The sequence below is a fragment of the Tyto alba genome, unplaced genomic scaffold, assembly GCF_018691265.1.
Source record: "Tyto alba isolate M040663 unplaced genomic scaffold, T.alba_DEE_v4.0 Super-Scaffold_10, whole genome shotgun sequence".
Classification (NCBI taxonomy): domain Eukaryota; kingdom Metazoa; phylum Chordata; class Aves; order Strigiformes; family Tytonidae; genus Tyto; species Tyto alba.
Genome location: NW_024881262.1, coordinates 13,524,094 through 13,545,629, shown reverse-complemented (window position 1 = coordinate 13,545,629; position 21,536 = coordinate 13,524,094). Strand labels below are relative to the sequence as shown.

Below are 21,536 nucleotides of genomic sequence, written 5' to 3'. Positions count from 1 at the left end.
GCTGCTGCTGCTGCTGCTATTTAAATCACCCCGGGGGCGATTTAAATTTCACGATGTCAGTCTATAAAGCCCTGCAGCCACGGGGTTGAGCCGCGGAGCAGGGATGCTCCGAGCGGCGCCCGGCCGGTGGTTGCACCCCCACAGCCCGCTGCGGGGGGGCCGGGCCGGGGCGGGGCGGGCTGGCGGCGCGGGGCCCTTTAAGAGGTGCCGGGGGGGGGGGGGGCGGGAGGGCGGCACAGGGCCGGGACGTGCACGGAGCCGCGCCGCGGCCCCGCCACCGCTTAGGGCAGCGGAGCCCCTCGTACGGCCCCCGCTGCACCGAGAGCCGTTGCGCGGTGCCCGGCTCCCATTGCACGGACAACCCCCCCCCCCCTCACCCCCCCCCACCCCCCCCGCCAGGCTCTGCCGCACCGCGCCCCACCACCGCACGGACCCCCGGACCCCACTACACCGCGATCCATCGCGCGGTGCCCGGCTCCCGTTGCACGGACCCCACCGCGGCGGACTCTACTGCGCGGAGCCCTGCACCCCACCGCACCTCCCTCAGTGGCCGCCGGACCCTATCGCACCGAGCCCCGCTACACGGTGCCCGGAGCGCCCCCCCCCCCCCCAACTCCCCACTGCGCGGATTCCCCCCCCCCCCACCCCGTCCCGGGGCTCCGTCGCTCGGCCCGCCGGTGCAGGCGGGCATGGCACCCGGGAGCCGGCCCTGGGGGGCCCTGCTGCTGCCGCTGCTGCTGCCGGTGCTGCTGCCGGCGGCGTGCCGGGCGGGCGGTGGGTGCTCGGGGGAAGCCGGCCCGCTGGAGCCCTTCGACGAGCTGTACGCCAGCGGCGTGGAAGCGTACTACGGCGGGGATTTCGCGGGCGCGGCGCGGTGCCTGGAGCGGGCGCTGCGCAGCCGGCGGGAGCTCCGCGCCGCGCGGTTGCGGTGCCGGCGGCGGTGCCGCGGGCAGGTGCGGTTGGCGGCGGCGGGGCCGGGGCCCGGCGGGGACCTGCCTTTCTTCGGCTCGGTGCTGCGGCGAGCCGGCTGCGTGAGGAGCTGCGAGGAGCCGCGCCTGGGAGCCGCCTCCCGCCACCGCGCCGCCGAGGAGGTGCGCGCAGACTTCCAGCGCAGGGTGCCCTACAGCTACCTGCAGCGCACCTACATCCAGGTAGGCACCCGCAGCCCCCCCTCCCCGGGCAGGGCTGGCTGGTCCCCTTTCCCCTCCGAAAGGTTGTCCTCCCAAAACATCCCACGTGTGATGTGTGTGTGTGTGTGTGTGTGCATGCGTGCCCCCCCCATCTCTCTCAAGCTGCCCAGGTGTGGTCCCCCCGCCGTTCTCACTGATGTGTAGGGGCAGTGATCTCGGCCTGCTCCCTACACAGCATCCTGGATGACAACTTGGACTCTGTCTAGCCTTGGCTTACCTGTGCTTTTCCTGTTTTTTTTTTTTTTTTTTTTTGTTTGTTTTTTTGTTTTTTTTTTTTTGTTTTTTTTTTGTTGTTGTTGTTGTTTTGGTTGGGTTTTTTTGTTTGTTTGGTTTTTTTTTTTGGTTGGTTGGTTGGTTGGTTGGTGGGTTGTTGTTTGGTTTTGGGTTTTTGTTTGTTTGGGTGGAGGGATGGTTTTCTTTGTCTTTTAGTGTAAACACGGTATAGTTCTGAAAATGATCTGCCTTCAGTTAGAAAAGTCCCCAGACGCCCCCCAGTAACACCCTGATGCCCTCTGCCAGAGGTGTTTCCCTGTCAAACTGAACTGATACTGTGTTCCAGGAGCTCCGAGCGTGTGCAAAGCTGGGAGGTATATAACATCTGCTGCTGTGATCTGATGGCATTTATCCTGTTTGTGTGATATGAAATACTCTGCATAACGCTCTGCTGTCAATATTTAGCAGCCACAGACATCTTGAGTATCATCCTCTTACCCCAGTCACTCCTGCCTTGTAGCTGTTACCATACCTGAGGAAACTGATATTATTCTTTGAACTTCCCTGTCAAAAAGAAGAAAAACCCTCAGCAACAACAAAAAAGCAACCCACGCCAGGATAGTTAGTGGTATTTTCCTTTTAGTTCAAGACTTGTGCTGTGTCAAGCAAGGTACCTGTAGTAAGTCTTCCTTTTCATGACTAGTAAGGACAGAAACTCTGGGAATTTTGTTTCATGCCAAGCTGAATGTTTAAAACATTTCTGGAACATCTCCCTCTGGATTTCTGCTTTATTTGAGCACATTCATAACCTTTTAGTTGCTACAGGCAACAGAATAGGTGAAGACCTGCACAGTGGAGCATGGGGAGGGTGATTCTGCTGAAATCCATTTCTAGTTGGAGAAGCAAACATCTGTCCCAGGCAGTGCCAGTGCCTGTGGTGCAGCGCCTATGCAGCAGCAGACTGAGGAGGCAAATCATCACTTACTGCATTTTAAAACCTTTTGGAAAATTGTAGCTATGTTGCTTTTTCTGTACTTCCTTTTCTGCCATTGCCTTAATGTCTTTTTTGCAAGTCAGGGACAAGAACTGCATTGGTTTAAATTCTAGTGTTCATGTGCTGCGTAGAGTTCCTGAAAGAAATTCTGGGAGTGAACTGGGGCTATAATTTGGTGTGTGTGTGATCCCAGTGATGCTGGCAGAATTCTCCTGCGGTCCTTACTTTGAAAGATGTTCTATGTAATGTCTCCATCTGTGGAAAGTGACAGTAAATTTGTCATGCTAAAAAATTAAGTGATTTCTTCTTCTGAATTCAAAGCCTTTCCCAGAGTCACAAAGGTTTGCTCATGTCAGGCTCATAGAAAATCTTTCCTCTACATTAGGGAATGGAGTTTGTGTCTCCCGTTTCAGTAAGATCGATATGTAGAAGTTCAGATGATTTTGGAGTATGGTTGGTTCTTCCATTTCTGCTTCTACTGGGTCTGAGGTTTTTATTTTCCTCATTTAAAAATGCACTGTAAACTTATCAAAGCAATGTGTTGAAAACAGTCTTTTTTCTTATGTGTGACTCATCATAATTTGCTTTTGCAACATCTGGAGATTTTATATTCATGCTAACATTTTGATTTTGTCATGCTCTGATGGAGTAGCAGATGTTTTTGCTATCTGCATGCATGCCCAGATTTCGGGCACTGTAGCCAAGGGGGAAGGTATTCTTCAAATAGAGCTTTTTATGTTTTTAATATAGAGCAACCTGCAGTGATTTGTCCACATCCTCAACGTTGCTACTGCCTGTGCGTGAGCTTTGTTCCCAGGATTGCTCTTTTGATCTGGCTCAACAAGTCTGTGCGCAGAAGAAAATGCCCTGCATCGGATTTGCCTGCACTTGTACAAAACATGAGGTCTAATGTCTAGCACTTCTATACGCTCAGATGTGAACCATCCCATTGTGCCAAGGCTGAGTGCCAGGGCTTTGGCATGTTCCCTGAGGGTTGGGATGCAAGCACAGCCTCCGGGGAGACCTTGGCTGCAGGATTTGCTCAGCGTTTTGTTTGAGAAGGGGATCCACAAAGCGGAGCTTGGGCAGAGCCCCGCTGCCTTGCTGTGGGCAGGCTGCACGGCTCCAGGGGCGGCTGTTTGACCCCCATGTTTGCTCCGTGAAACCGAAAAGGAAATGAGATGAGGTTAAACATCCTGCTGCGTATCCTGTCCGACCCTCCCAGCGCTGTGTGGGGCGGTCTGGATGCTGGGCACTTGTGCGAGGTGCTGGCCTGGCTGGCTGGACAGCAGGGGTTGGTGGCATTTGTGGTTTGAGAGAGGAGGAACAGCCTGGAATGTGCTTCCCACCTCCCACTCCCACTGGCCTCGTGCTTGTTTGTTTCTCAGGAGGGGAGAAACACATCCCTTCGGGAGGGAGTGACGGAGTAAGGAACAAATAAAAAAATCGAAGGGTTTGGCTCTTGTGCAGTGCTTTGAAAAATGGTGCTGAATAAACATGAGCTAATCCTTGCAACGCTCCTGTGGGGTATGAAAAGCAAAGTCTTTCAGTCCTGCTGGACAGATGCACAGGCCAAACGTTGGCCGGCACTGTGTGTGCCTCTGCCGCTTTTGGGGCAGCAGAACCAGCCCGTGTGCCCTGGGAGCAGGCTGGGGTCTCCCACTGCCTCTGGTCTCTCACTGCTGAGCAGGCACTGCACAGCCTGCCCCAGTCATGGTGGTGTGAATTAGTCTCTGCAGTGAATTGGTGGAAAACTGATGTTAGAATTGGAGGTTTGGGACTTTCTTTGCTGCCTGCTGGACTGTAGCAGTGGCTGTCCTGGGCTGTGCTGCTCCTGCTTCTGAGCTGATGCTTGAGATGCTCCTGCATGGAGCACTGTAAAGGGGTAGGGAGGTGATGATGTGGTTGGGTGAAATACCGATGGTATCCCTCTGTAAGAACATGTCCCATCAGCCTCTAAATCCATGTCATTTTATCGGTTCCCTAAATTATTTCCTAATTTTATTTTTTTTTCTCTGTACTTTTCTGAAATAGATACTGGTCTTCTGGAGACTGCTGTTTTGTTTCACAGACGTGATCTGAGTTTTTTTGGGAATTCTAGCATGATGTGAGGGGAGGCTGTGGTGCACTGCAGGACTGGGACAGCTTGTGGATTCAGCTGAAGGTTTCTATGGACTTTAGGCTCTGGATCAGACCTGGGAGGTTGACTGCAGTCGCTACAGAGACTATAGGCAAATTACATTGAACAAGCAGCCCAAGTCCAAATGTGCTCCCAGGTCATCTTTGCAGATTCCAAATATGTATTGTAAAGTAGGAAGACTCCTCCTTTTCCTAGGATAGTTGATGTTTTCAGGTAATTTAGAAATGTACTGGGTATACCTAGCTGAGGCAGCTATAGTGGGATGGGTTTTGAGAAGCTGTGGAAACAGAGGTGATGAGAACATGGGATTTAACTCTTGTAGTGCATGTAGTGGGCTCTCCAGCCCATGGAGAAAAGGTCCTGCAGTGGGTTTTTGGTGTCATGCCCCATGGGCAGAAGGGCAGTTTGCCTTATACTGGTAGTGCTCTGCTGTGTGCTGGCTGCTTGGTCTTCGTTGATGATATACCCTCTAGGTTTGGCAGATGGCTGTGGGGGGGGATTTCTTTGCCCTCCTAAATATTTTATTAATCATGTCCTCCTCACTTTGCTGCCTTAGTCATCTTGTGTCTGTTAAGACCTAGCCTGTAGGCCATGATGTTTCTAAGCCCGCTTTTTGGGGGCTTTTTTACCTCAGAGCAAGTGGAGAAGGAGGAAACAATGCACACCTTGAGGGCGTTTGCTGGCTGTGAGCTGCTGCGTCAGCAGCCGTGTTGGAGCTTGCTGCAGACGGTCTGCCATGAACCCCGTGACAGAGCATCACTTCCAGTCCCTGTGCTGACTCCTGCAAGTCAGCTTGGTCCCAAAATAACAAGTAACCTGGAAAAGTTGATCGCTGTATCAATTCCAAACCCAGATTTTGCTTCTCTTCTACCCTACTAACCCTTCCCTTCAGGTTTCTCTCCCTCATCTCATCTTATTCCCAGCCACAGCATCTCCTGGCCTGTTTACTGGGTTGATCACTAGAGTCCATTTGAACTTTCTCTGTATATTGGTGTGATGTTACTGAGCACTTGCTCCCATTTTGTCAATGCTGACTTGCAATGGTCTCATCTTCCCACTTGCCTGCACGCCCTGATGCACATTGGTGAAGCATGAAAGGAATTGTATGTATCTAGTCTGTAACCACCATCCTTGGATCTAGATGAGGAAAAGCCTTTTAGTCTGTGTTTGGGTTTAAAACAATAAATGAAACAAGTCAACAGCATGTAGGGCATTGCGCCTCTCTTAGTAATGTCAGGTTGTAGGTGAGCAAAGTATGCAAGAGTCTGCCTATATCTGGCGTATTCTGTCTTTTTCTTGAGTTTCACCTTGCCGTGTCTGAGATGTGCTTCAGTTCTGTTACATCATGATTTCATGTGTTGCAAGCGTAAATCAATGTTTAGGTTTTCTGTGTTGTAGGATAGGCTGTTTGTTCTTTAAAGCTGTTTCTTTTTTTAAAAAAAATCTTTTTCTGGTCACACTAACTTTGTACAAGCATCTTAGTCTTTTTAGTGGTCTTCTTTTGGGACAACTTTGACTTTGCACTGTTACAGTCTCTGCTGGGTCTTCCATGCTACAGCTGATGGAGCAGTGCTGGAGGCACCACTGGGAGTGTGGCCTTGGGTCGCACCACACTCTTGGGCCCACCCACACCACCCAAATTTCTGGAATGCAGCACAGACACAGTGATGACTTGATAAAAGACCATAGGAGAAAAAAAAAAAACAAAAAAAAAAAACAGAACGGGAGCCCAAACTTCAGAAACTTTGGCAATACAGATTACTGCCCTGTTCCAGTTCTTGCATTGAAAACTCCCCATTATGAGAATCCAAACTCAAGGGAGGACACCTGTGTGTGCAAAACCAGGCCTCTAACCACTGCAGAATTATTTTGTCTTGTGCCAGTGCTTATGTGAGCCTTACCGCCAGCCATGCTTGGGCATCTGTCTCTAAGCTCCTATAGGAAGCCTCAGGACGGTTGTTGCAACATCTCTACCAAATTCTTTCTGCCTCCAGTGATTACTCGCTGCTGCCCATCTCTGTGCTGTTGCACTGGGCCAGAGTCTTTCGTCTTCTTGACAGACACAGGATTACTTACCCAGAGACTGTGAAGAAGCTCTGGACTCACAGCAATGTAGTAGCTTTGGGAATTTGGTTTCTTTCATGCAAGGTCTGATATTTTCCATGAAAGTTTTGTTCCATTTTCCACCATGCTGCAATGCTGCATGGACTTAATCGGATAATAGGGTCCTGTCCTGTCCTGGGGTGAACAGCAGCCTTTGGGGGAAAGGTGGTGATTTCACTTAGGGCGTCTCAGGGATAGTGACACAGAATAATGTGTAAAACCCTGCTATTAAAGTCTTTGCAGGAGCAGCCTACTAAGGCTGATTCTCACCACAGCCACCACCTGTGCTGCAAGGTCTGCCCAGTCAGTTTGCCTTGTTTTCATAGGATTTATATGATGCATCCCAGACAAAGACCTACAGTAGAACTGTCAGCTAATCATTATTATTTGGATTATTACTATTAGCAGTGTTTATTTATCTTTAATCTTGAGAATTGGTATTACTTAGATACTGGATAAATAAATAGATCCCAGAGCGTATCTCTTGGAACGTCTCTTTATTTAGATTTTCTGAGAGAGCATTCCTAGTCCTCACCAGAGGGTAAATGTTAGTGCTCAGAAAGTTAAAATTATGTAGACAAAAATAAACTCAGTTTATGGGATGGAAAACTCTGAGCCTTGAGTGTTGGGTCAGTGTCCCAGCTGGGGGCAGGACTTAAGGGTATTAGGGCAGGATATTTAGTCCTGCCTTGAACCTGGGACACTGACCCAACTGTCCCTGTTCTTGCTGAACAGTTCAAATGACATGTTTCTGAAATGTTTCATTTTGTGTTGAATGAAAGTATTATCAGAGAGGGGAAGAAGTGACCCAGTGCTTCAATACTGCCACTAGCAAATGCAGACTAGGCACATGTTTTTGTGTGAAGGTGAGCTAGCAGTTGAAACCAATGCATGAAGAATTATATTGGACTCCATCCCCATCTTCACAGGAGAGTTAGTCTTGACTTTTTGGACTTGACTCTGGACTGGTGCTGTACTAAAAGTTAGACTAGGTGGTTATTGTGACTTTCTGCTGGCTTTGTGTTGTGGCTTTTTTTTTTTTTTTTTTTTTAACAGAGCAAATCCAAAACCAAAACTACAGTGTTTGCAGATTTCCATATAATTTCAACTGAGAGTAAATTAGCACAGCTCTGCTCAGCACTGCTGCAAATGATGACACTACCAGTTAGCACAAACTGGTCTTAGACCCACTAAGCACCAGGCTAGTAATCAGCCATTTGATGGCCAGGGCTACTTTTTTGCCTTGCCAAGTTCCTCTTTCTCACCTCATAGCTATGCAGTCATGCCAGGGCTCCAAAATATACTGGTGACAGGTCCCAGCCTGCAAAATTTCTCAGTCTTTTGGAGTAAAAAAGGTAAGCCTGGTTTCCTACATATTTCTTGGCAATCCCTGATGCCGTGGTTTGGATAATGGAGAAGACAGTGATGTGACTCATGTGGTTTCACTGGATCTTGTGAGGTCCTGATCTAAAGGCATCCTGGTGCACGAGCAAGGTTAACATCCCAACTTGGGCAAAACTGGGCACCAGTAACAGTGCAGGAGAGCCCATTGGCTTTGGACATCAGCCTCCTGCTGCTGTGCTCTAACCTGGGAACCTGCCCCTTCCCTGTTCTTTTATCTCCTTAAGTTTCCTGTGATTTTTTTTTTTTTTTTTTTGCACCTTGCTCTTCACTTGCTTTACGATGGCTTCCTCTGCTGTCTGCTCTTTGGCAGAGCCTTTCTGCTGGATGGCCTCATCCATCTGCTGTGTTGCACTGGGATTTTCTAAATGGCTTTTTGCACTGCCTGTTAAATCTCATCCATACGTCCTAGCAAGCTCTGCTTTGGCTTCTGCCGAGTCCTTTTGTTGTCCTTGGCCACAGGAATAATGAATGGCAGCTGATAATGAACTGCATGTGAATGAGCAGTGCAATTTAGCCCTGCTAAGCAAACTTATGCCCAGTACTCACTAGCTGTACCAGAGGTTTCAACAAGGATTATTCCCATTTCCTCGTACAACTGGTGATTTCATAGTGGATGGCATGGGCAGTAATGAGAAACCATTGTGTCAGTAACTGAGCCATTTGCTGCCAACCTCCCAAGCGTTGCAGGAGCCCTGCTAGCAGGACTCTGGGCTTGAGGCAGTGCTTGACATCTGGAGCAAGGGATTCAAGGGTTATTTATCTTATTTTTTTCCTTCGGAGGTGGTATGAATTAGTCATTGTGATTGGGTTTGTTCCCGAGGAGTAGGGACCCCTGTACTCTGCACATGGCATATTTCCATGTGTGTAGTCTGGACTGAGGCCAGGCTGAGTTTGGAGGAATCGATGTGAACCCAGAGTGACCCAGCTGAGGGCCGTGGAGTTTCTCTGCCTTTACACTGGGGAAACTGAGATCAGGATTTGGCCCCTGCTTTTTAATGGTAACTGATGGCAGGAAGGAGAGTGCGAAGTTCCCTGGATGCTTTTGTTTCCAGCCAATGTATCGGCAATAAGGTATTGACATTTTTATTTCTTGGCCATGAGCTGGTGATGACTAATGAAGGCAGGGGGTCTGCCTGTGGGTGGGTTCAGGCAGCAAAGAGCTATTCCTCGTCAGCCTGTTCCTCCCAACCAGTCCTTCTCCTTTCCATGACAACTGGTCAGTTAAACAGACCCTCCAGAGCTGACGTCAAGGGTCAGGGATTTGGCCACCAAATAATTATAGCAACAAAAATAGCATCCCCTCCCCACCCCTTCCTTCCCACATGCTCCTGCTGAATCCTGACTCATAAATGTCCTTTTTTTTCTTTCTTGGATGGGGAGCAAAGGCCACATGTATTAGCTGGAACATATGGCAGAGTTTGGCTGCAGCCCATCGGCTGTGAAGGCCAAATACTTGCTTGTAGCTTCTTGTTCACATAAAAAAAAAAAAAAAAAGAGGAGAAAAACACGTTCTTTCAGGATTGGATGAAAGGCTGAATGTGTGCTCATGCTGAGATGGGAAGCAGATAGGGAGTGGGACAGCACGCTGACCATGCTGTCGTGTTGAGAAACGTGTCCCCTCACAGCGTGGAGGTGACAAGCTGGCCATTGAGAGGTGGTCTGGTGGCAGCTGCCACCGCCCTCCGCTCCCTGCCCTGATGCTGGTTCTCAGGTCAGGCAGAGTTTGCAGATGGGCTGCTTGGGAGAATGTCGTTAGCACCAGGGGTGCAGGGCAGCCAGGAGGTTTTTAATGTGGAGTAGCCACAGGTAGGAGAAATTTCTGATTTCTACCTTTGTAGCACTAAAGGTTTTATTAAGGGAGGGGGGAGCATCTGGGAGGTGGCAGAAAACCCTTGAAGGAGAATAAAATGAAGGGATGTTGTCAGAAATGGACTGTCTGCACCACCAAAATGTCCCAACAGTTTCACACAGAGGCACTAACATCAGATTTGTACAATGAATGATTTCCCTGAATGTGCTGAATGACAGGGGCTCCTACGGGGGATGCATTCAGTGCTTGAAAACTGGGATTTAGGTTCAAAGCCAAACTCACATTTGCACCTTTAAAAAACCTCTTGTTTCCACTATAGCTAATTGCATCCTCAGGGTATGGAGTTATAATTGGGTAGCAGATCAGAAGCATGTTTTGAGGATGCTGTTGGCTCCAGGGAGCAGTGCAAGGTGCTCTGCTACCTCTTTCCCATCACCGGGTTTATTCAGAGCAATACCACTCTGTGTCACCCTCTGACACGTGTGTGTTCAAGTTATCTGTAGCATTGTGAGTGTGGGTACTGCAGCGTAGAGCTGGTGTAAGTGGGGTTGGAGATAACATGGCCATCAGGAATAGCTGTGGCTGCAATAAATGACAGTTGATGCTAACGTGGCTTCTTGCTGACCTGCATGAGACTGGTGGGTTTCTGTCCTGGCAGAGCCAAACCTTTGCTTGCCACCTTGCCAAACGGCATTGCTTATTCCTTTGCATGGAGACACTGCCGGATCCTGTGCTCCTCTGGTGCAAAGCCACCCTGGGACCTGCACATGCTCCTCTCCCTGCGAGCACATGAGGATTTTTCAGTGGAATTTAAACAAAAAAAAAAAATCAGAAAAATCACAAAAATGATTGTTAGACACCAATATGCTGCTTTTCACCATGTTTTTTTTCAAAACAGCTGCAGTGGTGGCCTTGATCTCACATTGTGTTCCTGCAGAAAGACAAGCCTGAGACCGTGCTGTGTCCTGTCAAGGTTAGAGGCAGGAACACTTGAATCCAGAGAGCTTTCTGCATGCAGCGTTGCTGCAAAAACAAAGGGTGGGCAAATCCTGCATGAGAGTATTGCAGGTAGGGCACTGCCTAAACCCACAGCTCTTTGAGGTCGGGGCTGGGCTCCCGAGGGTGTGATGGGGAGATGTGCTGAAGTTAATAGCCCAGGGCTGTGGGTGCAACTTCTTTTGAAGAGGGAGCCAGCCATGTCCCTTCCCAGAAAAGATCAGTGTGGTACAGAGAGAAAGACCTTGGAAAATATCCTTCAAAATATTTGTTGAAGGTGTTTCTGTGACTGCCCAGGGACTGAAGCAGAGTCGGTTGGTTCCCTTGCTTAGAAAGCTCTGTTTTTAGTGTTTTCTGCCAAGGCACTGCCTGTTCTAAGGCTTATGTATATTCTGGGGCATCTGTGTCCTGAGTTACTCTGTCTATTTGGAAGCAGATGAGAAACTGCAGAGTTTCACTGAAATAGTCTGAAAGGAAGAGCACTGACTTGCGGTATGTTGCACTGCACTGCTGCTGGAAAACCCTTCCCCATCCAGGGCTGCTAGCCTCATCCCAAGGATCTGTGATTAAGTGAAATATTTTAGTGATGGGGAAGAAAATACATTGTGTCTTATCCCCTTTTTTCTTACAGAGCTGTGTAATAAGTGGATTTTTTTAATTCACAGGTATTCCTGAGGTGCTTCATTGAACAAAACATTTCATTTTGTTCTTCAGATTCTTTCTAGGGATAATCTTGGAGATGTATAGGTAGGTGGTAAGAGATTTCTTTTTTTAAGGACTCAATTACACTTAATTCTATTATAATGAAGCTAGAATTAGTTAAAACCCATTATTTTCAGAGAATTCACCTTACCTGTGTCCCTTTCCAGTGTGTTGCAAAACATCCTACCTGCCCAGACTGCTGGTGTCTGTGTCACAGGGGCTGAGAACAGACAGAAGTTGTCTCACATGTGGGCAGCACTAATCCTGGGGAGGTGTTTGCAGGCTGTTAAACAAGAGTTGTGAGAGGCACTGATCTCCAGGGCTGGGTGAGGGAAGGCCATTTGTTTAGAGGGGACTCATGTCACTTTTAGGAAAGGTTTTATTGCTTGGTGGTGTTCCCAGGTCCTGCCAATCTCTCCTGCTGAGAGCAGGAGTTTGGGGCAGGGTTTGCTGCCACCTGAGCAAGTGGTGCTGGTGCATCTTGTGCTATGAATTACCATGGTGTGGAGTCAGCATGCTGCATGTAGGCACTTCAGGGTGCTCCAGTGGCTGCAAATCCCCATTGTGGGCTGCTGGGGAAGCTGGTCTGCAGCCTCGCAGGGACTGCTTCAGCACTCCCACCCCTGGGGTAGGCAGGGGGTACCCATTTTACACACCTCTGTGCAGCCACGAGACTGGTGTGGTGCAGAAGGTGTTAAGCCCCCCAGGTTGTCTTTGAATGGGCTCATCTGGTGGCTGAGAGGGCTAAAATAGAGACCCAAAATTGCTGGTGTTGGTGTGAAGTGGGGCACCTGACAGCCAACATAGCCTTCTCAAGTGGATGGCATGGCAAAAGTTGAATTGCTCTTGTGTTTGGTCACTTCTGTGCCCTTTGCTTTAAATACTAATGTCTTTTGGCAGCTGATAGTTCCTCTCATCCCTAGGTGGGCAGTCTCACTCCGTTTTCTTTAACATAAGTGTTGCATCCTGGTGTCCAGATGCTGGTGGCTCTGCTGCTTCTCCAGAGTTGGCGCTCCGTGGTCACTCACAGGCTTGCTGGATGTGACTGCCCATTTGAATTTGTCTCTTCCTCCAGCCAGCCACCTTGGTTCACTAGGGTAGTAGGATCAGACTGGATCCTTTTATAAGGCAGGCAAATAGCAAATAAAACAGCAGTGTGCTGCTTTAGGAAGCAGTTTGTCCACTCAGCAGCTGTCAACAGTGTGTCCCTCCTGTACAGCCCAGGCTGTGCTGCAAAGTTCTGGTAGTTCTCTGTGAGCATGTCCTGCGTGTTGTAGGGATGCAAAGGACATCCTCAGGCTCCCACCCCTCTTTACATCAGGTGGTCAGCTCCAGCAAGGCCCATACAGCTTTGCCTCTCTGATTTGCCTGTGTCTGAGCTGCCCGTGTATCCTACAGTCCCCTCTGCCTGGCTGCTGTGGCAGACGAGCAGTGCCCTGTTTTATCTGTGTGAGCATCCACTGGGCAGTTACCCAGCTCTAGGCAGCTAACCCTGTTTGCCACAGAGCTCCTTCCCCAGGTAATGTCCTTGCTTGGCCTGTAACCTTCAGTCGGGTTACAGCTGAAGCCTGGCTTGGGCAGGCTCCATGCAGCACTTTCATCTGCATGGCAGAGTTGAAGGTGTTGCACCCCTGGCTCCCATCAGCACAGTCTTTGCGCTCTCCTGATGCTCTTGTTTCTGTGTGGTGTACTTTCCTGGCCATCTTTCCCGCTGCTTGAGTTTGCTCTTCACCCAAACTGGTTGAATCTTCCTCACTGTGACCTGAGCATCCCTATACCTGACTCACCACTGTATAAAGGGGCAGATTTTATACGTACTCTGTGCTTAGTGCTGGATTAGGGTCTCATTCCAGTAGCCTCGATGTCTTGGGTGTAACTAAAGCACAACATGTGACATCAGTGCCTGGTTGTTCCCCAGTGCCCGAGTGGGTAGCTCAAGCCTTGATGATGGGAAGGCAGCAGTGATCAGCGTGAGAGGAGGTGCCTGGGGGAGGCAGCTCTGCAGGGCAGTGGTTTGTAGAGGACAAGGCCTGTAGCTCCCCGGCTGCCTGGGATGTGCAGTAAAATTTTGGTTTTGGCAGCCGGACTCTCCAGTGTGACAGCTGAAGCCCTGGGAGTTGAACTATTCTATGACTCTAATTATTTGAATGTTCCCAAGCTCAGGTCTGAGCTGAACAAAAGAGATTTCCCCATCCCAGGGGACTCATTCCAGCCTGATTACTGTTTGCGTTTTAGATGTTCAACAAAACAGTCCCTGGAAAATTACTTTTGCACTGTAACACAAGGCTTCCCATGGTGGTGTTTTAACTCCAGATCACTGTTATTTTAATCAATGTACTTCTGTTTTGCAAATCTATTTTTGGATCCTTGCTGTGAAATCTAGTTAGATTGTAGACTTCTTAATAAACCACTTTTAGCCTCTGATGTTTTTTGAATCAAACCAGACTAGATAGAGAGACCTGAACAGTCATTCGGACTTTTTCTTTGAAAGTTACAGTGCTTAAAGCTGTCACTGACCTGCCAGTAATCAGTGTGCTCAATTATCTTGGAAAACACAGTGTAGAAGCCGTACTGTCCTTCATGATGCTTTTGATAAATATTAGATAGGAAAGGTTTGCATGCTTCAGGCTTATTGTTTACATTCCTGTTCCTTTGCTGTTAGTTTACGCGGTGGATGTTACAGTTCAGCTACCAAGCAAAATTATCAGCAGAGTCAGCTGGAGATCTTCTGTGCTCCTATTTGGGGTTGCTTTGGTATTGCAGCCAGCCTGTGCTGAAAAGCAAAATCCTGCTGAGTAGGATTGCCAGTTGTGCTCTTGCATGCTCTAGGCGTGCATCATAGGCTCTACTCACGTGCACAGATGTGCAGGGAACTGGGGTGATGAACAGGAAAACCCTACTGGTGTTTGCCTGAGCTGCACCCCTGAGGTGAAAGGGACTGCTCAGGTGTAAAGGCCTGTAACGCTTGGCCCTGTGAGTAAAGGATTGTTTCATTGGGGTAAGAATGTACTCAAGACTGGAAAGAAACATCTTCAGATCTTTTTGAGTTTGAGACCTTCAGTATATTTTATTCCAGATGTTTTTCCCTGAGCTGCTGCTGCTGTCTAAAGGGTCCTCAAAACCTGATGACATTCCTGTGATTTGGGGGAAATTGAGCATCTCAGATGTGTGGGAGCCCTAAATTATTACCAGGCTGCAGAATAATGGTGGTTCTTGTTTTGAGCCTTTAAAGCCTGATAGGATCACTGTAGGAAAGGTGACTCAAAGGTGTTTTTTGGAGTGGTTCCTGAGTTACAAACTCTTTATGGTTGGGACCTGGACTGAATTTGGAAAGCCAGCTTCCTTGTCCAGGGGCAACAGTTTTCATTTCACATAGCATGATGCACCTGGCCGAGGATGAAAGGTGAATTGGGGCTCCTCAGTGTCCTGAACCCAATCCCATCCTTCTGTCACATCACCACACTATGCCATAAATCCCATCCCATCATCACAACACAAATTCCCCTGGGAATCTCTTCTGCACACCTCTGTATTTCTTTCTGCTGAACCTCATCAGCAAAACCCGTACAGTCAGCATGAGCTCGTGCAAGGAGAGTCAGACCCATCTTCATAACCCAGCCAGCCGTGGGTCTGAGCAGGGCTGACAGCTCATCTTGCCTGCGGTTGTGCTGCTTAAGGAGAGTTGCTTAGGGGGATTCTACCTTTGCAGCAAGACTTTGTCTATTTTTCATATTGCTTTGCTTTAAAAGAAAAAAAAAATCACATCTGGAAAAATAATTATTTCAACATCCATTGAGAATTTTTTGGAAAGTTGATATTCTACTTAATTTCAAATCCATGGAGTGAACTGTAATTTCAGCTCTGGAGCATGTTTCAGTTTGTCATCCTCCCATGGGAGAGTCAAAAGAGAAATGTGAGAGAGAAAGTTGGTGCAGGGAACAGAAATGGCAGAAGTATCAGGGGAAATAAGTCAGTGTCAAATGTGCTTGGAGGAGTAGGTCATGGGGATGCCGCCCTGTTGCCGGGCTGTCACCTGTAACAAGTTTTCAGGAGGATGAGTAGTGGTGAGTTCAGTTTGTTTTGAAAGGAGGAACTTGCAAAAAGGTTGGATTTGAACTTTGTGCAGAAAACTGGAACAAGAGTTTGTGCTGGGACTGAAGCAGCCAGGCAGGGTCTGCTGCGGCTGAGAAAGAGGGAGCTCGTGGTAATACCCTGCAGGGTCTTGACCCTGCACAAAGCAAATGGCTGTTGTTCACATCTCTTAATTTGTCATATATCTTGTCTGTGTCACTATTTTGAAGGCTGTGTAGCTTTGCTTCCACCCCGGTAAAGCCTGTGTGCCTGGTGTCTGGCAAAGCCAGTCCTGTCACACAGGGGATTTAGTCCTTACTCCAGGAGGGACAGGTCCTCTAGGCCAGGTAACCAGAGAGGTTTAACCAGGGTTGCTCTCAGGTAGTGTGTGTCAGGTTTTCTCATCACTGAAGCATGTCCAAAATTTGCTTATAAATTTTTTTTTTGTCTAAATCCCACTAGAAGATTTCATATTTATGATATTACCTTTCTTTTATAGGGCATTTGTCTTCAGCAACAAGCATAGACACATTTCTGAACTACAGTTACATGCATTTTTACAGAAAAAAAATTTGCAAGGGAGCTAATTGGTCTTTTGATGGCTCCCAGGTTAGCAACTGGGAACATCTTAGCCTCTTCATAAACACCCTTTCTACTGCAAAGTGAGGATTTCCAGGAGCTTTCGGCCTTTGCTTTAGCAAAAGTGATGCACTTACCTGGCATGCAATGCGGTACCCCAAACTCTGCTTTACCTGACACATGTCTTTGTATCCAATTACACAAGTATATTAAACTGCTCTGTGATGTCTTCTGCAGAGATATGCAGGTAGTCTTGTGGATTTGGGAGATCTCAGAGCTTGCTTGTGCATACAGATTCGTGTGCACTCATGGACACAGAGCTTTAGGATAGCAGTTGTATTCCTTGAATCCATCAGAGTTCCTCACTGAAAGAAAACTTGGCAAAAATACGGCATCCTGAATTTGTAAATGTTTGCTTCTTTATTCGCATTTGCTCATATCCCCGGAGGAATGAAGTCATTTATTTGATTTGCCCTGCTGCTTCACACTCCTACTTATGAATGGTAGGGAAAAAGACTGGGAGTATGAATAGCCTGGCCACATGTGGTTTTGAAAGACGTGTTCGCTTGCACATTAGTGTCGGAGTAGAGTAGCTGGCTCTGAAATCCTATCAGTAAAGCTTTTGAGTAACTTAAAACCTTTCTAGTAGATGCTTAGAATTTCTTCCACTCTGACATTGTGTAAGCCCCTGTTGAAGTTTCATTACCTCAGTAACCACAGAAAAGCAGCCAGCCTTTTCACTGAAACCTTCCCCACAAAGGTCTGGATTTTTTTTTTTTCCCTTTTTCCTTGAATGCAGATCACAGCTTATTGTAGTTTAAATACAGGATAGAAGGCCAAAATCACATATGAATCTGGGTGGCAGTTGTGCTAAAGATGGAGTATGAATGTGTCTTGTTCCCTGTCTACCTTTGTGCAACTCTTCACTAAATATGGAAGATGACCTGTATAATTTTCAACATAAGTAGGCTATTCAGTGCTTTCTTTAGAGTAGCTTATAAAAGACCAGTCTCAAACAGCTGCCATTTCATGGGCCGTTCTTGGCATTTTCCATGCTTTAAATAACTCTAGAGCTTTGTGTTGTGCTTTGGTGGGAGCTTTCCCCACTTTCTCTCCAGAAGGTATTCCAGAGGCTCATGTATTGCTCCAGTGATTTGCCACTGGGTTAACAGGACATCAGGGTGCAGGCAGTTGCAAGATTTCTTTATTGCTCCTTCTCCCGGGTGCAGGTTTCCCAGCAGGGGGACTTCAGCACCCCCCAGAATGGCACACGTCCTCCTCGGTGTGAGTATCCCCTTCCCGCGTTTATCACTGAGCCCCATCAAGGTTGCTTCCAACCTGACTCTTCCTACTACTGGTAATGTAGACCTGAAGAGTTACCTAGGGACAAAAAAAATGATTTTTTTTTGCTAAGCTTTTTGTCCCAGCTGGTTTCACATCAGGAGACAGTGACAGTATATGCCACTGCTATGTAGAGAGCCTAAAATCTCTGCTTGAAAATTTTAGGCAAACTTCTGCCAGCAGCCAATATGCGATGCTGCTGAGGGCTTTTTCTTGCTGTGGGATAGTGCTAGGACTTGGAAAAGATTTTAATTTTTGCCTTTTTCCTTTTTTTTTTTTTTTTTTTGAATGGCCTGACCCCAAACAACTGAAATCAATCGCAAGGTGAATGTCAAGTGAAAAGGTTTTTGATTTGAACCCCCTGAACTCTCAATTTGAATCTGGTCAAGTTTCACTTGCCAACACTTGGAGGGAGGCAAAGGAAAAGACTTTTTTAGTCACCAGGCAATGCATTACATGTGTCTCCACGGACACTCTCATTTTCATTTTTTTTTTTTTTTTTTTATTCCGACACCTATAAAATTAAGGGATTATTTTCTTTGGCACAAGATCATGACTATTTTCAGAAGCATCCAGAGCTGCTCTAAATGCTGCAGTTACTACTGCTGGGGAAATCGGTGCCAGGCAGCTGCTCTTCATTTTTAGGGAATTTGAGAAAAATTCATACTGCTTAGCTGGTGTTTTATGTTTAGTAAAGCCTCTGTTTTCTCCCTCAGAGGTTCTTTAATCACATTGTTTGTTGCTTAAGCAGCAAGGTAGCAATCAGACAGAAATGATTGATGTTATTTGCTCATATCTGATACAAAGTTGTTGGAGAATGAAAAAAAGATGAGAAGACTTCTCAGTCCTGTGAAAGAAAAGCTCTTACTTCAGAAATGTCTGTGCTGTGGGGTGTCCAAGGCAAGAAGCTTACCTTAGCAGAGCAAATAAGCACACAAAGCTCATCTAACAGCTTGCTTCTTTCACAGTGGTGATGGCTTTTTTTCTCCTCCAGCTAATGATTTTCTCGTGTGTAATCTTCACAGAGCCAGTGTGTGCTTCTGCTTGGTGCTAGCGGGTGGGATATTCAGAGCCAGTAACAGGCATGCAAACTTCTGGAGTTGATGGACTTTCATCTCAAAGAGCCTGGAGTGCTTGTACTGTTGTGGGAGATAAGTTACTGAGAGAGTGCAAGTTAGCAAGGTGAAAGGAGGAACGAGAGGTCGTTGCTCTTGGTTTGTGCTTGTGGGCAGAATCTGCTGGGCATCGGACACCCACCACCCCAATAAAATGAAAAGATATGAAGAGACTAGAAGTTTGATCATATGCTTTGCCACAGATCACACCACAACTTGTTCATATTATTCAATTTAGAAGACTAAAAGGCCCCAGTAAATTGCCTTCCATAGAAAATGTGAAGGAAAAAAAAAAAAAAGGCAAAAAAAAAAAAGCAATGTATAACAGAAGGGTAGCAATGGCAAATGGACTGGGAGGGCTGCTCTGGACAGAATGGGTCTCTCCAATGACCTGAAGTCCATCCCTCTTGCTTAATTTTTAATTTTTAAATTCACTTCAGTCATGTACGTACAGCTGTTCAAACTCATGCGCAGGTGAGAGGTTTTGCTCTACACATTTTCACTGCAGGTAACTGCAGAAGGAAGAAGGCTTCACTGCACCGTGGGGATTGAGCTGAACTGTGTGTGTTGGCAGGTGGACAAGAATTATCTCTTCATTTGGAAGCTGTGGATGTTTGCTCTAAACTTGTTGTGGGGCAGCAGGTGTGAATTGCCACCTGCAATTCATGTTTCTTCTGCATCTCCTTCCCATACCAGATGCTGTCTGGTTCATCAGCACAGCCACTTGCTTCCACCCTGTGCTTCTGGTTAGACCTAACCAAATCCCCAAGTGGGGTGTAAGGGGGAACAACTCTAGGTCTTGCCTTAATATTCCCAAGACAGAGGTTTGCCACATCTTTCAGTGGATTTCGATGTTGCCATCGGGTCCCTCTCTGTCTGTCTCAAGTATGATATGCAGTAGACAGGGCAATGAAATCATTTTATTCTAAAATATGTGGTGCTGGAGCTGCTTCTCTGAGACAGCTGACATTTCACACTCCCTACTGAGAAAGTCTTGCTGTAATCTGCTAGATAAGGAAAGTATTTTTATTTCACCTCCCTTTCACCTCCAAATACACTGCTTACTAAGACTCTGGCTCTACCACAACTGCACATTTTTGCAATGGGAGGAGGAAGCTCTTGGTTACCACAGATTCTGATCTTACCCCCTTACAGCTTGCTGAGTCAAGCAGATGCAGCCCAGAGATGATGTAGGTTGCATCTCAGACTTCCCAGGTTTTTCCACCCTTGCAGACCTCCCAGATAGCCATTGCTGTTTCAGCTAAAAATAGAATTAAGGGACTTAGTTCATCTTTCAGGGAAAAAGCAGAGGATGGATCTGGATTCCCATGTGTTTTCCATGCAGGAAGCATGGTTGATCCTATGGCTTCAGCAGCTCATCACCTGAAGCCCTGTGACGTATGGAATCTCGGAACTGCTCCCAACTCTCAGCCCCTCACTGAGAAATGGGGATTGCTCTACTGACACTGTGTCAACAGCAGTGACTCTAAATAGGTCAGAGTAGAAATACCAACTTGGCTTTGTCTGGAAAGTCACAGAATGGACCAAACTCTCATTGAGAGCCATTTGGTTTTGAAACCAGGATACTGCAGTTCAGTGTCTCGTCCTGTAGGAGAGCAACTAAGTTTTTGAGAAGTTCTCAGTACTGACAGCTGCCATGAACCTCACACTGAAGTTCCAGAGGCAAATGTTGGTGCTGGCCTCTTGGAGAGCTGATCGCCTTCCTGCTCCTGCCTTGGAGTCAGGACACTTTCTGGCTGTCATATTTTGGGCTGTGATGCTGGCTGCCGTATCACCTGGAGCTGGGAAAACTTGCTGGGCTGGGAAGTTATGCTGGTGCTGATTCAGAAAGGCAGGTGGGGAAGATGCCTGTATCGTGACATTTGCCCAAAAGAGATTGTTTCTGGGAAGAGAGTTGCTATACTTCTTTCATGACTTGTTATAAGCAACCAGCCTGGAATGGAGCCTGGAAAATATAGCAAGTCATAGGCTTTTTCATTCTTGGTTGTACACAGCCTCTTCATCTTGGCCTTTGAGAAAGAGCAGAGCTCTGATTTATTTTCCAGCTCACAGCCAAGGCAGATGAGTCTCATGGAAACTGGATCCTTGCAGAAGGAAAACATAAAAGGTGTTGGTTTGTTTTTGCCATTTATCTTGTTGGAGAAGAGGAGGTGAAGGACTGGAAATGGGGCAGGTATATCATTCCCTGATGAATATGAATTGCCTAGTGTGGTTTGGTATGAGTCCCAGTTTCCTTTGGTTATTTTTATCTTAAAAGGTGTGAAGTGCTAATCTGAATTTCATCAAGTGACTTGTTGATGCTTCTCATGCAATGGATGCTTCTGCCGAAATGTTCCACCATGAGGAAACAATCAGAGGGCTCTATGGGTGAGCTGGGGGAGAGCAGTACGTAGCACTGATCTTGAGGTGCCAGCCAAAGAGAAGGTTGATGAAGGCAGTGATGCACAAGTGGCTGCTGGCCTGTGCCTGATGCACTGATCTTGCACTACAGATTGATTTTTCTTCTCCTGTGTTTTCAAAGATGCCCATGACATCAGTCAAGAAACTTCTTTTCATCTTCCTCTTTTCTGGGTCTATACCGTTGGATTCAATAGGGTGCCAAGAAGCAGCACAAAATCAGAGGTGACACCCTGCTGGGCCAACACCAGGCTCCTTTTATTTCTGGTTTCAGGAGCAGGCAGAGTAGGAAGAGAAGCAGTTTCGCATCTGGAATTTCCTGTTTGGGTGCTGAGAAGGTTGTTAGGAATTCCAATCTTAATTAGGAATTTTCTGTTTCAATTAAGATCCCTTCCCGATAAACTCAAGCCCCATACCAGATGTGTCATAAACTCTTCCCTGCAATTCTGCTTCTTTGAAG

General features: G+C 47.3%; 1 protein-coding gene across 2 annotated transcripts in view; it reads left to right on the top strand.

Annotated features, from left to right (window-relative positions):
- Nucleotides 1-242: 242 nt before the first annotated feature.
- P3H2 (prolyl 3-hydroxylase 2) overlaps nt 243-21,536 on the top strand; it is a 72,329-nt gene continuing 51,035 nt past the window's right edge. For both annotated transcript variants that reach the window (XR_006166036.1, XM_032986835.2), the window contains exon 1: nt 243-1,151. Coding sequence is in view for 1 of the 2 variants with exons in the window: in XM_032986835.2 (XP_032842726.2) it covers nt 690-1,151 (462 nt within the window). In the remaining variant the exon portion in view is untranslated. The remainder of the gene's footprint in view (nt 1,152-21,536) is intronic.